This window comes from Varanus komodoensis, unplaced genomic scaffold (genome assembly GCF_004798865.1).
Source record: "Varanus komodoensis strain SLA01 unplaced genomic scaffold, ASM479886v1 scaffold190, whole genome shotgun sequence".
Lineage (NCBI taxonomy): Eukaryota > Metazoa > Chordata > Lepidosauria > Squamata > Varanidae > Varanus > Varanus komodoensis.
The window spans coordinates 41,064-57,892 of record NW_025335551.1 but is presented as its reverse complement, the minus strand read 5'-3'; the positions used below and the strand labels follow the sequence as shown (position 1 = coordinate 57,892).

At 45.0% G+C, this 16,829-nt stretch overlaps 1 protein-coding gene across 1 annotated transcript; it reads left to right on the top strand.

Moving 5' to 3' along the window:
• Positions 1-5,990: 5,990 nt before the first annotated feature.
• SLC39A2 (solute carrier family 39 member 2) lies at positions 5,991-11,934 on the top strand. Its single transcript, XM_044428140.1, has 4 exons — positions 5,991-6,105; positions 8,031-8,161; positions 8,817-8,870; positions 11,338-11,934. Exons 1-4 carry the CDS (start codon positions 5,991-5,993, stop codon positions 11,932-11,934), a joined length of 897 nt encoding a protein of 298 aa, XP_044284075.1.
• Positions 11,935-16,829: the final 4,895 nt, after the last annotated feature.

The window sequence follows — 16,829 nt, the reverse complement described above, 5'->3', positions numbered from 1 at the left end:
ATACCACTGTTCCAAACTCGCTTGTAGGACTGGAATGCAACTGATCCTTATTCTCACACATGCCTGACACCGCACCCCAAGTGGCCCTGACCAGTTTCTCTCTTCACAGAACCCTTCTCAAGTGTAGGGACTTCATTCTCATTACTTTCTGGACACACCAGAAGGCTGGTTGTATCTTCGATATATGTTTGTTTAATCATTGCACTTATTTCTAATTTCATAGAATAGTAAAATTGGAAGGGGCCTAAAGGACTATCAAATTGAGTGCAGGACTGCAGTTAAAGTATCTGGAGCAGAGGATGAACCTCTTGAATGCCTCTAATGTGGGAGAGCCCACCATCTCCCTAGGTCATTGGTTCCGTTGTTGCACTGCTACAACCATCAGGAAATTTTTCCTGATCCCCAGCCAGAGCCTGGCTTCCTGCAGCTTAAGCCCATTATTCCCTGTCCTGCACTGGGAAGAGTTGATGATGGAGAAGAGGCTTGACTCTCTTCTGTGCGACAGCCTTTCAAGTATTTGAAAAGTGATCTGTTAGCTCCATTCAGTCTTCGCATCTCAAGGTTAAATATGTCCAGCTTGGTTTGCAATTTTTCATGTGCGAACTGGAGTCCTATTTCATCCTTTTTTGAGCGGAGGGATGTGGTATGTTTCTTTATTAGTAATTTGTAGGTGGCCACCCTAAGTAGAGATTAGAACAGAGGAAGGCTTTGGTGTCTTCACTGGTACAGGAAAAGGGTTGTTTGTTCTTTGTGCAGAGGTAACGAGTGCATTTTGTTTGCAGTTTTCTGGGTTAGGATTGCAAAGTCCTAGTCTTTGTTTTAACAGCAGAACGATGAGGAAACTAGTAGTTGGGTCATGCCAGCGCTCAATAAAGTGCAGTGCCCGGTTTGTTGAAACGAACGCCTTTGGGAGTGTCTCCTTCCAGCCTGTCAAACCAGTCTTGAGGCTGGGATAGTAAAGGAAGCCTGGTGGGGCCTTAAAATAGGCCACTGTGGTTTCTGATGGGGTGAGAGGGCTGATTATATCTTGAATGTTGTTGCTGAAACCTTGGTTATCTCTGGCCTTGTACTGCATCATTTAATCTGCAAATCCTCAAAGGCAAAATAACCTCATTCCATAGAGTCTCTCAACAGTTAGGGTTCCTTTTTGTTTCTTTTTTTTTTCAGTTTGTGCGGTCTCTCTCTCTCTATTTCTCTCTCTGTGTGTGTGTGTGTGTGTGTGTGTGTGTGTGTGTGTGTAAAATATGCAGCCCGCTCCAGTTCTCTCTGTATGGCAGCTCCTAGCCAGTCTGGTTGAAAAAGAAGGATGATGGGAGTTTCAGTCCCCACTGGAGGGCCACAGGATCCTTATCCCTGATCTAGCTAATCCATTGTGCTTGGGATTAGTATTACGAGGCAATTTGTGCATTTCCACAAATCCTGCTGGCACCCATTTGGGCATTTTTCATGATGAAAGATGCAACCTGCAAACTTCTCATCTGTGAGCTTCCTAATAAAAGATTATTAGCATTTTAGAAATACAGTAACATAGAAACAGAGCGAGTCAGAAGGAATCTCCTGGGTCATCTAGTCTGACTCCCTGCTCAAGTTGGCTCTGCTCATGACATGCCTACCATGTGCATGTCTAGCCTATATTTGAACACCCTCACTGATGGGGCCTCAGCCACCTCCTGTGGAAGCCCATTCCACACCCTCGGGGTCGTAACTGTCAGGAAGTACTTCCTGGCATCCAAATTGAACCTTGGTTCCCTAAGCTTGGCTCTGTTGGTGCACTTCCTGCCTTCCTCTGCAGGGAAAAGCAGGTCTCTACCTACCTCCGTATAATATCCCCTCACAAACCTATACATCACCAACAGATCCCCTTGGAGTCTCCTCCTGGCTGAAGAGGCCCAGTTCTCTCAGTCTCACCTCATACAGCTTTCCCTGCATTCCAACCATCATACCTGTGACCCTGTGCTGCACCAATTCCAACCTGGCTATATCCTTCCTGTAATGTGGAGCCCAGAACTGAACACAATACTCCAGTTGTGGGAGCACCAGAGTCATACAGAGTAATAGTAATACCTCTCTCGCTCTAGAAGCCTTCTGCCTATGCAACCATGGGTTGTGTTTATGTCTCACTGTTGACTCATGTTTAGCCAGCAGTCAACCAGTACCCCAAGATCCCTTTCACAAGTGCTGCTCTCCAGCCACTTGTCCCCTTGCCTGTACTTATGGCACCCGTTCCTATGCCCCAAGTGCAAGACTTTGGATTTTTCAACATTGAACACCATCCTGTTGCCCCCTGCCCACTTTTAAGATTTAGGGCTGCAGCAACCAGGTGGTGGGGAGCATAAAGAATCAAGAGGGAAGACAGTACAAGCATGGTAGTGGATTGGATGAGGCCCAATAAACCAAGGCTTAATTCAGGCAAGGCAGAGATAAGGCATAGAATCAGTGATGTGCAAAGCATTCCAGGGATAAGTACACCATTACACCCCTCTGAAGGATCAGGTTTGTACTTTGGGGTCCTTTTTCCAGGTGGCTCCGGGTGCAAATCGGGAAGGGTGCCACTTGGTAATGCACTGTGACAAGCCTGCTTAGCGTTTTGAAGGGAAAGCTGCTCCCATCACTCACCATGTGGTCCTCATAGTGCAATCTCAGTACAGTGGTCCAGAGCACCATCAGATTCAATTGTATCAGGTAAGTTTCAGTTATCAAGGCCGGAAGGGATGGATGGAGCCTGATCACCGCCCCCACCACCCTGCATCTTCTAGGGAAGGGGATATTCAGCTGGATCCAGGCAGTTGGGCATTCTTCCTTGAAGGGTGGTGCCAGGCTTTTCAAAAGAGTTGTTAAATGACTCGTGGAAGAAAACATAATCCGGACCCTGATAGCGATCATGACTGTTGGCCAGCTGCCAGCTTCCTCTTGGCCAGGTGTTCCAATTGGGGGTCCTGGACCTCAACAGCTTTTTTGTAGACTGAGATAGCTTAGTGAGAGTTTTCCATGCCCTGGTCACCTCTGGTCCATATTTGTGTGGTGTATTATACAAGGGTCTCCCTTTGAAATCTTACTGGAGACTTCAGCTAGTCTTCAGTACAACAGCAAGGTATTTATTTATCTAAAGCTTTTATAGACCGTCCATCTACTGGCAACTCGGGACGGTTTACAAGTTACAAGTTAATGGGTACTGGTCAAAGCAATCATGCCAGGACTTTCTCATCAGTACTGGCTGCCCATCCTTACAGATCCGATTGAAAAACCCAGTATTAACATTCAAAGCCCTATTGATCAGGTTGCCTGAAGGAGCATCTTTTCCTATATGGATGTGCCCAGAGCCTGTTTGTAGATTTTGGGAAATTTCCAGCAAAGAAAGATGAGTGGCTACTGAAAGGACTTTTCTGTTGTGGCTCCACAATTGGAATTCTCTGAGACTGACATGAGGACCGTATTTTTCCAGGCATTTCAATTTCTCAGTTTCTGTAATTTAAAATCTGTTGCTGTGTTTTAAAGCGTCCTTCTGCTAGGTTTCATTTTAGGTTTTTAATTATTATTTTATATTGTACTCTTAAATGTTCTTGTATATTATTGTTTATGGTTTTATTACTGTGAACCACCCAGAGAGTGTCACTACTGTGCCAATATATAATAAAAATACATAATTGTTTACTCAATCAGGTTCTTATGTCTTAATCCTAACAAAGATACCCAGCAACTTTGGGGTAACCTGTGATGTGAAATATCCTCTTGCAGTATTTTGGGAAGACTCGGCTAATCAAAATAGACAATACTGGGCTAGATTGGAGCATCCAAAGCTGGCCCGGCCTGGGCTCCAAATCAAGCCCTCTGTGATTCTGCAGGTGGCCATCCTCACTTTTCCTGCTCCCACCGCCTTTCCCCCATTGGTGGAATCTTGCTTTGGACAGTTCCACCATGCTAAAAGCCTGAAATGCCCTATAAGCTCTAGGGCACAGTTCTCTGGCCTCCTGACATTGCCTCCTTGAACTTGAAGCTGAAACTGCAAATGCAGAGCTTACATCCTGTCGTCGTGTGGAAAGAAACCATCTGGCTGCCTCTCCGAGGTTGGAAGTCAGCCTTGGAGAGAGGGCCAAAGAGGTGTGCCAGGAAGCAGGAGAGCGAAGAGTCTGGGACTGACAGTTGATTCTGAATGCAAGTGGCAGTCTTCCTTCTTCCTTTCCTGTTTGCGCTTCATCTGGACACCTGAAAATGACTTCTAGGGAGAAATACAGGACACAAGACACAGAGCTTGTGCCCTGCCCTGGATGGATGTAACCCTCTGTGTTCAGATGCTTATGTGCATGAAGGATGGAGAACATTGTATTGTGGCCTTTAGCTATCATAGGCTTGGGGGTGGTATTTTGGTCCCAGCCACTGAGAGAAAGCAGCTGACCAATTGCTTCTCCAAAATACAATTTGACCCTTGGGCTGAAAGGCATTCAACTTCCTTAAGCTGGATGGAGGTATAGTCCAGTCCATCAGGGCAGCTTCCTAGGTTTCTACAACCAAATAATCACAATAAGAAAGCCTCCACTAAATACAGTTGGGCCACATATTAAGAACTAATTGAAATGCAAATATCTGTGAAAATGGACATGGGGTTATTTTCCCCCTTCCACATTCTTCAACTTTTCAACTTCTCAAATGACCACGATCAGCACATTTCTGGGTTGCAGATTTCCTACACTGCAAACCTTTCAAATCATGTTACACTTATTTTGTAACTGTTGAAACATTTGGCTGCCTGATTATTATTCTTTCTGAATGAATTTATTTTGCTGTATATCATCAAATGCATTGCATTGCTTGCTTCTGTGATACTTTGCAACTGGCCAGGCTCTTACAGGAACTGTGTTTTTTCCTATTGAAAGCAAACCCAGAGCAGAATTCCATATTCAATACTAGCATGCAACTGGAGGCTGCAATTACAAGAGTTTTTGGGTGGCAGGAACATGGAAGAAATGTTGTGCATCCAGTCTGCTACTGACTACTCTGAATATATTGCTAGATACTTCATCCAGATGTCAGTGGATGAAGAGTGGAGATCCTACACTGGTGAGGAATTGTGTGTTTCATTTTAAAAATACAGTATGAGCTTGTTCTTCTCCCTCTCTTTACATTTTCTCTGTGAAATCCCAAAATCTCTCTCACACACTCACACACAATGGGAATACAGCTGGTATAATCAGGGCATTTCTAGATCCTAGCCTAGTAGCCAAAGACCAGCCCTAAATTCACAATCTTGTGCTAGTTCAACAAACTCCTATTGTAATGAGTGTATTTGCCAGGAACTTGAGGTGGAGCCCTTGACTACAGCTGCCATGGCCTAGTAACCTTAAGTTAATCTTGACATTAATCTCTGACGAAGACTTATTGCAAATGAAGTTATGTATTTACATAATGAAGGTGTTGCATCGGGCTGACATGCCAGAGAAGACCGGAGCATTTTCTCACTTGGAGTATCAGGGTAATTATAAGCTCCCGAGAAGGCAAGGGCTGGACAGAGCTGGGACAGAAGCTGCAGCCTGGTGAGAGGAGATAGGAAGGAAGGTGGAATGGAAGACAGAGGGACTGAACTGGACCAGTGAGGAAGCGGGAAGAGCAGTGGACTGCCAGAAGTATTGTTGAGAGTGGAAAACACCATGGAGCATAATTAAAGGAGGCAGAAGTTGCTGAAGGAACTGATTTTCTGGTCACAACTGAGACATCTAATTGGTTTTGATCTTGTCATGTGTGGGTATGTGGTCCATGATAATTACATGGGTGTGAAACTCTTCTCACTAAACACTCCAAAAGCAGAGCTTTATCGGACCAGAAGTGTGTGAAGCATAGGAGACATCTCTGCTTAAGGCTAGTTACTATTTGTGAGAAGCTTTAGGGTCAGGTTGGCCTGAAAGGAGCAAAACGCAACAGTCCAAGGGATCCACATTACCTGTTCCTGCTTGGTTACTTGTCGCCTGGTCTGAACCTTCTCATCCTACACCACTGAGATGGATCAATTGCTGGCAGTGAAAATCGGCTGCCTAGGTGGTTTACTGGTGGTCCCACTCCTTTGTGGCCTCATCCCAACTCAGATCAAATGGTTCCAGATCAACATGGCCAGAGGTGAGAAGCTGGCAAAGGGAATGGGGGTGTCTCCTAATCCTCAGAGGGACGGGGAGGTAATGCAACTCTCAGAACAACCTTGTCCAGGAGTACAAAGATTGAGATAGAATGGTTGGGAGGCAAGATAATATAGCATGCACTCCCAGTTGAAAACAACTTTGTCATTAACTTGGTAGCTGGACATGCATTGGGAAGGCACCTCACTTATCATGGAGTGTCTAGATTTTATACAGTATGTATATGACTGCCCTGATTTTTGCCATCATAGCACATTTTTTACTATACTGTTGACATGAAAGAAGCTGTGCAAACATGTTACATTACATCTCCATGCCTCTAGGACAGCATTTCCCACTAAATGGTACCTACATTTGTGTTGGCCAGCTTGAGGGGTGCAAGGAGTTGTAGTCTTCTAGAGGTTGGAGAAGGCTTCTCAATGAATGTAAAAGCTAATATTTGAAGTGGCAGGAGGATAGGACAGCACAAGAAAGCTAGAAAGATGGGAAGAGGGTAGAATCAGTGGGGAATGGTAAAACCCAAAGATTTGTTGTCCTTTCAAAATGAGTGAAAGATGGATAAAAGTAAATATGTGAGCAGTAAGACTCCATGGGGTGTACTACCTTACTATGTTATCAGTGTTACAGATAGGACTGGACCTCAGATCAAAAGCCCATGCCCCAGTGGACCCAGACAGCAGGTGATAAAGCAAACTCCAGTTTGTTCCAGTTGTCGTGATGCCTACCAGCCTTTCTTTCTTGTTTTCTTTCCCTCTTCCTTTTTGGTGGAGGAAAGATGATTGTGCCAAAATGCAGATGTTCAGGAGCTGAGGCCAATTCCAGGCTTCTCCAAACTGGTGGTCTCCAAAAATTTTGGACTGCTACTCCTAGTATTCCAGTCCCTTGTTTGCACCTGCTGAGGTCCATGGAAGTTGATGTCCAAAACATCTGGAGAACATCAGGCTGCAGAAATCTGCCCATATATAGGTAGAAATCTGCTGTTGCTCTGGGGAGCTGAGTCCTCCCCCAGCTCCCCAGAGCTAATCTGAGGAGCTGCAGGCAGCTGGAAACAATCAGTACTTCCATCATTTTCCACTCTCCAAACCTGGAATCCATACATGGAGGATGAATGACCAGGGCTTCAAGCACCTGAGCATATAAAACAACTACACACACACACACACACACACACACACACACACACACACACATATATTTAAATGGGTACACAGGAAAGAAGGATCAGCAATTCTGTTTGCTTGTCTTCATCTAGCATTTGAGTCTTTAAAATCTCAAGTGCTTTCCCTCTTGAACATGAAGAACTTGGCCTTTTTTTACAACTTCTTAGCAGAAACAAACTGCAGGGCTTCTCCATCCATATGACCCAGATTCAGTAGGCACAACTTTGCACAGAAAGGACTGCAGTGTGCCTACCTGCCACATTTTCGGTAAAGATGAGGAACCTGATTGGGCATGTGCAGGAGAAAGAGGAGGCAATGCAAAGGTAGCAATTGCACAATTAAATGCACAGGGATACAAACCCAGACTTTTAAGGGGAAAGTACCCAAAGACCTGGAGGAAGGACTCCATCCATTTTGTTTTCTTGCCAAATGCTCAGATGTTTTTCATCAGAAATACTTTGTGTCCCAAATTAACACAACTTCTGGAATCTCAGCAGGTACTTAACAAAAGTGGACCAAAGTTCTTATCTGCCATTTAATAATGCTGGCACGTTTCCGCTGAGCAAACACTGTGGTGCTTCAACCGAAGAGATACTTCAATATTTGCAGGTATCTCTTGATCTTGGTGGGTATTCACTGCTAGTCATGCTAGTATAAATTCTCCAGTAGGGCACGGATAGATAGTCTTATCCTGAGTTGCTGTAGAGCTGGAATAATCACTCTCCCTTTCTTTGGGCACCCCATTCAGGAAAGCATCGGCGAATCCTCAGTTTCATCGGCTGCTTTGCTGCCGGAGTGTTCCTTGGGGCCTGCATCATGCACATGGTGGCCGATGCACTGGGGGACATCCAAGAGGAAATAAAAAAGCGACAGCGACAGGTGAGTGTTCTCACAGGAGCCTTTTCACTTGCATTTCCCTGCAGCAGTTTGGACGGTGGGAGAATTCGTGCTTTACAGGCACAGGGTCTCCGTTTCAGTCCATGGCAACCCCAGTGCCAGTGGCAAGCAAGAATTTTGCTTGAGGCCCTGGAGTCACTGCCAGTCCAAGTAAACTCAGAAAAGTTGAACCTGGGGGACTGTGGGCCAAATCCAACCCCCAACAGAGTCCTAAGCTTGCACTCCAAAGGTTCCCAAACTGTGCCAATTTTTTCAGTAATTCCTGGATTCTTTATGCTGTATTTGTGCTGTTACAATGATGTAGGCTGGGGAGGGGGAGTCATATTATTTATAAAGTGCTACATACAATAAAATGCCTAAGTGGTTTACATATGAAATTAAAATCGCATTTAAAATATTAATATTAAAATTGCATTTTAAATCCATTTCATAATATAAGAAGAAGCAGCAATGCAGGAGCAGCAATGATCTGATTCATGAGCTGGGAGAAAGTTCACAGTTCAAAAAGCTGAATTCAGGATTTGGAGATTCATCAGGTTACTTTAAACTGGAGCATGTTGCTTCATTTCGCATCCACCATAGCTATTGACTCTGACCTCCGAAATACATTCAACTCTGATGTTGTGTCCACATACAGGGAAAGTTTCCATACAAGCAGAATGGCACCTTGGAAAATGGCGACAATTCTGAGGTGGGTGTCCCCTTTCTGAAGCATTTCTCTTTTTCCTAATTCCAGATGAACTTGGGATAGGCACCAACCATTGTGATCAATTAAGACAGTATCTCCAATTCCTGTACTTCTCAGCCAACATGGCCAATGTAGGAGTTGTAGTCCTACCATTGGCCATGCTGGCTAGAAATTATGGGAGCTGTAGTCCTCCACAGCCAGGAGGCACCAGGTTGGGGAAAGCTGATTTAGGGATTTCTCTACTCTAGGAGTTAGCAAAAGTATAAAGTGTTCCCTGGCTCTTCTACCTCTGGGCATCAGCTTGTAATTTTGTCAACCTCATAGACTATCAGCTCCAGTCTGTGGCGAAATGTTTTTAATGTTGCACAAGCAGATGATACATGAGAGTCAAACCTCGAGCTTGTTCTCCATGGGCTTCATGACCTGTTTAATGAGAGCTTCAAGCATCCTGGGTTGCTCTGGTTTGGTTTCGGTACTGATTAAAGACAAAGGTAACCACAGTAAACATTTGAACACAATAGCTCGATTGTGCTGAAGTTCTAAAGTTACATATTTGCATTTGGTGTTGATTCACTTTTTTAACGAATCAAATTTAATGAATCGCCTACTATTCTGGGAGCTTTGTTGGGTTCTAGAGCAAAAATATTGCTCTAAACTGATTTTGTAAAGGTGAGCTTAGCTGCAGAGAAATGTTGCAAAACAAGTGAACACATATCAAACATAAAGCACAGCCTTCTTTGACCATGTCCCTACAGATGTGTTGGACTACAATGCCAGCATTGCTGACTAGGGTACTGGGACTTACAGTCCAATACATGGTTGGGCACCATGAGTGCCAGTGGAATATTTTTTGCCCCCTCCTCAACTTAACTGACACACAGGAGCCAATTTTCAAGAGGTGGGCCATGCTTCCCACATGCTTAACCACTCCCCCCACCAAATCTTCCCCTGTGTGGCAACTAAACTTAGGAAAAAATATTTTCCATTGATCAGGGTGCAAATAAGCTGAAAACTCCATTTTGTTTGAGAGAATCTCCTGTAAAATCTTAGTAATAATTGATAAATGTACATACAGACTGAGAGAGAGAGAATTCTGTTGTATGGTCCTGAGTCCTGAATCTTTTAAATACCCAGCAATATACCCGGACTGGAGAGAGAAGAATTCCAGTCCTCCTGAAGCTTACCAGGTGCCTCTTGCTTGCCACCATGTCTCATTCCACCATATCTCACAGGCTTGTTGTGAGTATCAGTGGATGATGAATAAAACCACTGGGCTAGCCTGAACTCCTTAGAAGAAGGAATGCAATACTGATTCAAGGATTCAAGTGCAATACTGAAAAATGGGACGTCATTTCTTCTTGGAGGATACATTACATAATGGAGAGAACCCAGCTACTCCCAACACACATTTGGGCCATCTTCCCAAATGTGTTCAGTGTTTTTATTTCTCACGTGTAACTTTCTGCATTTGGGTGTGAGCATCTCCTCCTTCCTCCCCAGACACAGCACAAAGCAATGTGCTTCTCAAACAATCCTATGGTGTCCCTTGATCGCCACCTGTTGGATCACCTTTGAATGGATCCCTGTAGCCCTTTTCTCCTATTTTGGCCACTGGGACTTTTGAAAGCTCTTTATTAAGACTTAAGTAACAGTCAGCACTTCTGGATAGATGAGCAGAGGGCAGAAACTCTTCTCAGGTTTTCTAAAAACACATCCCTTCTGGGAGTTGCACTGTTCAATGGATTCCGAAAGCCATGCCGTTCCAAGAACTGCTTGCCCTGTGGCATGAAGAGATTCCTTTGGAGAAATAGCATGCTCAAAGTGATGCTTCATGGGCAGAACACTGTACAACTCGTTGAATCATATGGGCAAAGCAACAGATGAGGGCAAAAGATTAAATGGAATGTCTTACTTCAGGAAATTTGCCAGAGTCTTCTTTGCTGAGTTTTAGGTGCCTGGCAAAAGCCTTCCTTTTTCAGAGTACTTATGGTGCTGCTTAGACCATTCTGGCTATTTGCCCTGTTTTATAATACATTCTATTATATTTTTTATTTAATAATGTATATCATGATTTTATCCTGTTCTATTTTATTATATTTTAAATTGCATTCCTTTTATCTAATGTTATTTTATTGGCATTTATTATAGTAATGGCTGCACAGAGAACGTGATTCCAGTGGGCAGCTCTCAAATAAATGCAATAAATAAATAATAAATGAAGTATTTCATCGGTTTCTAGGCTAGGGTCTAGGTGCCACCTGCAGTCCCATTAGGCTAGGGTCAGAAAGTATATTATTGTATAGTATCATATTATTTATATTATAGTATTTCTATTCTATTATTGATGTTATTATTACATTGTATTGTATTATATTATATTGCATCATATTATATTATATATACTAAAGGAACTAATATAACGCCTTCACTTTCCACTCCCCTTCCCTCCCTCCCTCCTTGTCCATGGCAGGGCTATCCATTTGGGGAGCTCGTCATCTCCTTGGGCTTCTTCCTGGTGTTTGTGATCGAGAGTACAGTGCTCCATTGCTGCCCGCAGGCTGTGCATTCTCATGGTGACCAGGAAAATCAGGATGACCACAAGGACCAGCCAGAAGCACACAACTCTTTCCGGGCATTTGTGCTCTTCCTCTCACTGTCCTTCCACTCCATCTTTGAGGGCCTCGCCATTGGTGTCCAGAAGGAGATGACGGCTGCAGTCCAGCTCTGCCTGGCAGTGCTCATCCACAAAGCCATTGTGGCCTTCAGCTTAGCAATGAAGCTGGTGCAAAGTGGCACCCAAACCTTCTGGAGGGTGCTGTATGTGGTCTTCTTTTCTCTGATGTCTCCTGCTGGTATTGGCGTGGGCATCGGTGTCTCTTTTTCCAATGGTGATGGGAGCGGCCTGGCCCAGGCGGTGCTGGAAGGGGTGGCAGCAGGAACCTTCCTCTACGTCACCTTCTTGGAGATCCTTCCATATGAACTACGCTCTCATGAAAGCTCCCTCAGTAAGTTCTTCTTCATCTTCCTAGGCTTCTCTATCATGGCCATCATTGCTATCTGGGCCTGAAGGTTCGGTGACTGAAGGGTCCCTATGAAAACTGTTGCTGACTGTAGGCCTTTGGGTGAGATTCTCTCAATGGACTCACAACCTCAGTGAGTCTATCTTCACACAGCCATTGCCACCACCTGCTGTTGCTCCTCATCTTCCTTGTCATCATTGCTAGTCCTTTTTTGGCTAACAAGCAAGGAGCCAGGGAGCAAGTGGACCACCATGCCATATGCCCATTCTCCTCACCAGTGCCATTGCCAGGACCAGAACAAAAGACAGGTGAACAAAGGCTTCAAAGGTGAAGAGAAGAGCAATTCAATGGGACCCGGGTCTTCTGGGGGCACAGTTATGCCTGCTCCTGGCTCTAGTCCTGAAGGAAACCCATCACAATTCCACATCTGGATGTTTCCCTTTCCAGAAACACCTTTATCAGCTGCCATTTCCACCCCTTGTGTCTTGGAGGGAGAAGTGACACCGCTCTGCATTCATAAGGACCCAAGTGCCATTTGGCTTCTTGACCTTCCTTTACCTGAATTGACTTTTGGTTGGTTGGTTGGTCAGTCTTCCATGTTCTTTTTGTATTGTGCCTGTTAAATTCTAAGCCTTGATGTTTATACAGTGAACCATCTTGAGTGCAGTGGTAGAAAGGAGACCTGTATGTAGATGATGGTGGTGGTAGTGGTGGTGGATGATGATGAACACCAACCCACAAAGGGAAGGAAAAGGTCAGAGGAAAACTAAGGCCTCCAGGACCAAATACTGGATGGTGGGAGGGGAAAGCATCATTTTAATCGGCAGTGATTTCTCCATGGTACTGAAAGACCACAGTTACTAGCAGCAGCTGACTGCATCCACGAGAAGCATGATAGCTGAGAGCAAGCAATTCTGCTACCTCCACAATCCGTAACCTTTTCACTCCATGGAAACATGAATGTGCAAGGTTTCCTGGAAAGAACTCTGGGTCTAGCAGGGGACCAAGAAAGGGGAGACTGAGACAGGAAGTAGAGGCTGCTTGCTGATTTTGCATCTGTGGATCAAAACAGATGCTCATGATCTGCTTGCATTGTATTTCTCTCTCTCTCTCTCTCTCTCTCTCTCTCTCTCTCTCTCTCTCTCTGGGGGGGGGGGGTGGCGGGAGGTGCAAGCTGCTTGGCCACTGTGTGACCAAAATGTTGGTTTAGATGCACCCTTGGTCTGATCCAGCATGGCTCATCTTAGGTGAGGGCAGGTGATCTACCCTGCTTAAGGCATTTCCTTGGAAAGACGAGCTCTTGCTTCCATACTGCTAAGGGTGGACAAGGCAAAGCAGGCAGTTACACAAGGTGTCCTAGTATTCGTGGTTCCAAACCAGAAGTTTTTAGAGGAATCCGGATGCATTGCATGCTCTACACTGCTTTGTTGACCTAAGAAGTCTTCTCATTGAACTCCCCTTGCTTGCTCTCCCCAACTAGCATAGCAATGCTCATACTCAATCTTTCTCTGAGTTGCCTCAGGTCCCTGGTTATGGTTCAGGGCATTAGTGGAAGGGAAAGTGCAGTAACTATCTTGTGTAGCTTTGTGCTTGACCACAGCAGATGTCCCAATCTTCATTTTGGACACGTAAGCTGTGCTACCCCCCCCCACCCTTTCTTTCCACAATTCATGTGCCTATGTCTATTGTACAGTGCAATAAAAGGTTTTGTGTCTTTTCTTAACAATCAGAAGAGGGCAAACACTTTAGTGAAATGTTTTCTCCAGTTATACTCTGGTTGGAGGACTGCAGAACAGTGATGGTTTGTCCTGGGCTTACTAAAGATACAGTCAAGACTATTGTTGCTTCTTCTGGAGATTCCAGTGTTCATTTAAGCCAAAAGTATTTTAAGTCCTAAATGTGGATATGGCCCTGTCCTAGGTAAACAGAATTCTTGGGACTGGCTGTCAGGATGGCAGGTGGGAGACAAGGAACCAAAGATGGAATGACAGTGTAAGAGAGGAAAACCAGTAGGGAATGGGGAGAGGCAGGTGAGCAGAAAGCCTGGCAGGGGTCAGAACGCTTGGCCATTTTGCTCAACCCATTGCATGACTGAGGCGTCTTAGGGGAAGGAGGCCCAGTGGAGAGAATCAAGCCTTGACTGGTGATTGACTGCAGGAAGTGGAGAGAGGTGGTTGGAGAAAGATTACTTACCCCATCATGCAGTCTTCCCCACCATTTTTCCCAGATAGAGGACAGTTTGCGGCAAGGCCTCACTGTAGTATTGGAGAACCAGATCTGAGTCCCAACTCTGGAAGCACCAGCTGTGAAGAACACCTGCCTTTGCTCCTCCTTCCCTTCTCAGTTCTGAGGAAGTCAGGCTTGAAGGGGTGGGGGAGAGAGAGGGGACTTGCCCGGAGCCCTGTGGGCTGGATTCCCATCCCTTCCTTACCGAGTTCTGTCACCCACACCACCCAAGACTGCATGTGATGATGTGATGCTTTAAGGCATACAGCTACACCTTCTGGCGTGAATTCATGTGTGGAGACTTTAAGGTTGAAGTCAGCCACCCTACAACATTCAGGAGGGAGCCTGCCTGGAGAAGAATGAAGACAACAAACCAGGAAAGGTTCCTTGAAGAGACAACTCCAGCCCTGTGAGCTACCAACCCTTTTGCTGTGGAGGAATTTCCTCAGGCTATTAACCACTTCACTTAGGAGTGCTGCAACCTTGAGGAAATATGCCCTTTGGGGTGACAGTGATTGTCTGGGATCCTCTTCAGGCAGAAGAGAGGTGGTGGATTTTCCCCTCTGCTCCAAACTCAGGAGTTGTGCCCCAAAAGAGCAGGGCCTACTGCATTCTGGGGGCTTCACTGCATGAGGGGCTGAACCTGCATCTTAGTGGAGGTATCTTCTCTTTTCATTAGGGAAGAAAAATGCCTCCTTTCCAAGATACTTTTTCTGGATGTTTGCAGTTCTCTGCTTTTCTATATACATTTGGTACTGTGCTGTAACTACCATATCATGGATTTTCGTTTTTCATTAGGCTGGTTGGTTGTGATTTAAAATTTAACACCAGATTTCCCTCACTTTTAAAGCAAACAAAAAACCAAAATGAAACATCCTGCATAAAAGACTGACTGGAAAACTTAGGCAAGGCCCTGGAGGACAACAATATCATGAAGAGGCCCTGCTGTTGCAAGCCAGGTTTTCCCCCTTCAAATTTCCAAAGCACAGGCTGTTCTTTGGCAAAAGTTGTTAATCTACAATGCTCTTCCAATAAGCACAACAAAGAAACAATGAGTTTCTGAGTATGCACAGACTAGTTCATTGAACCCAACCTACTAGTACTTCCTAAGCTTCCTCCTTTGAAGTTCCCTTGTGGTCCCTCTCTCTAGGATGTCTCTTTTGGAGATGAGCAAGCTTCTTCTCTATCCATCATCCCTCTGGTTGGTTGGCAGGTCTCTCCTGAGGTCACATAAAGGAGTCAAGAGTTGTGCCAGGCTTAGCTGACTACAGGAGTTCTCGTGCACTTCCTCCTTGCAGTTGCAAAGCCTGACTGGTCTCAACATTTGCCTGGGTGTATGGCAAAGATAAGCCCCTCCAAGTCTTGAATTTCAGAGTCCAAGAATTTTGCTTCCCAAACCCTCTCCATCCGGGAAGTCTGTATCTGCCTCACCTTGGAACATGAGCTGAGAATAACTGTCCTCTTGTGCTTATATCATTATCATTTCAGCTCTTACTCTACAGTAGGGGCAGGGCCCCTGTCCAGGATCTTAAAAGCCCCCCATACTCTTGTCCTGATTTGCACTGGGCTTCCTGCTCCTTAAGTAGAGGAAAACTGAAGTGGAAAAGAAATAAAAGTTTCAACATCATGTGAAGTGTCTGTTCTGGCCTTGGTTTTTCTAAATACATTGGCCCTTAGTTCTATGGCAGGAAGAAGTCCAGCCCACAGTGGGCATAGGAACCCCTCCGGAGACATTGAGGTGTGTTTTCCTAAACTGTGTGGACTAGGAAGGGCAATTGTGTAGCCTGTAATCATCATAATTAATGTCATGCAGTCATTGAATTGCGGAATGATGTGGAAGACACAAGAACACAATAATCTACCTTAGGAGTTGATGATTCCCTCCACTGCAAGTCTAGTCTCAAAACACCTCCTTTCAGATGCAGTTACTCAAGGCTGACTGAAAACAGGCAGCATTTAAGACAGGAATGTGTGAGAACTCAGCATGATGTCGGCGCAAAACTAAAGCCTGCATTGCACCACCATGTTTTCAGGGTGATCTGGAAGCCCATTTGAAGACGAAGGGTCTTGGTAGCTCTGCGGTATCGGTCAATATGAGTGTGTCAAAGTCTGATGGGGGCCTGGATGTGCTAGTGGGCAGATGGATGCCTTTGCCGCTCATTCTTTTGCTGCTGCAGCTACCCCATATTGCCAACAAGAAATGGGGCAACAGCTGTGCTTGGCATCTGAAGCCTCAAAAGCACATTTATGGCTTTCGAGAAGATATTGTCATCGGTGAATTTGTGTCTCTTCTGATTCCTTTACTGAATGAACTTTCATTTAACATGACCCCACCTGAGATGGTACATGCGTAGTAAGTTGACCTTTTATTATGTGAAGCAGGTTTATGCAAAAAATGACCATTCTGTCTGAATATGCTGCTGTACATATGGAGAGATGGCTTTTGATTTAAGATCTACTAAATCTGAGCCATAGAATCCCCAGGCCAAGACTGCAGAACCTGTGATCCTCCAGATGTTAGGGGCTCTCCCATTCCCAACAGGTCGAGCTAGCATGACCCATTTTCAAGATCTACTGCTGTAGTCCAGAAACATCTGGAGGGCCACTGGAGGTCCTTCAGCAAAGTTTTCAGCACTGCATTTGTTCCTGATGAGTGATGGATTCCCATGATGAAGGGTAAAAATAAGCATACTGTTCATGAAGATTAGGCTCACAA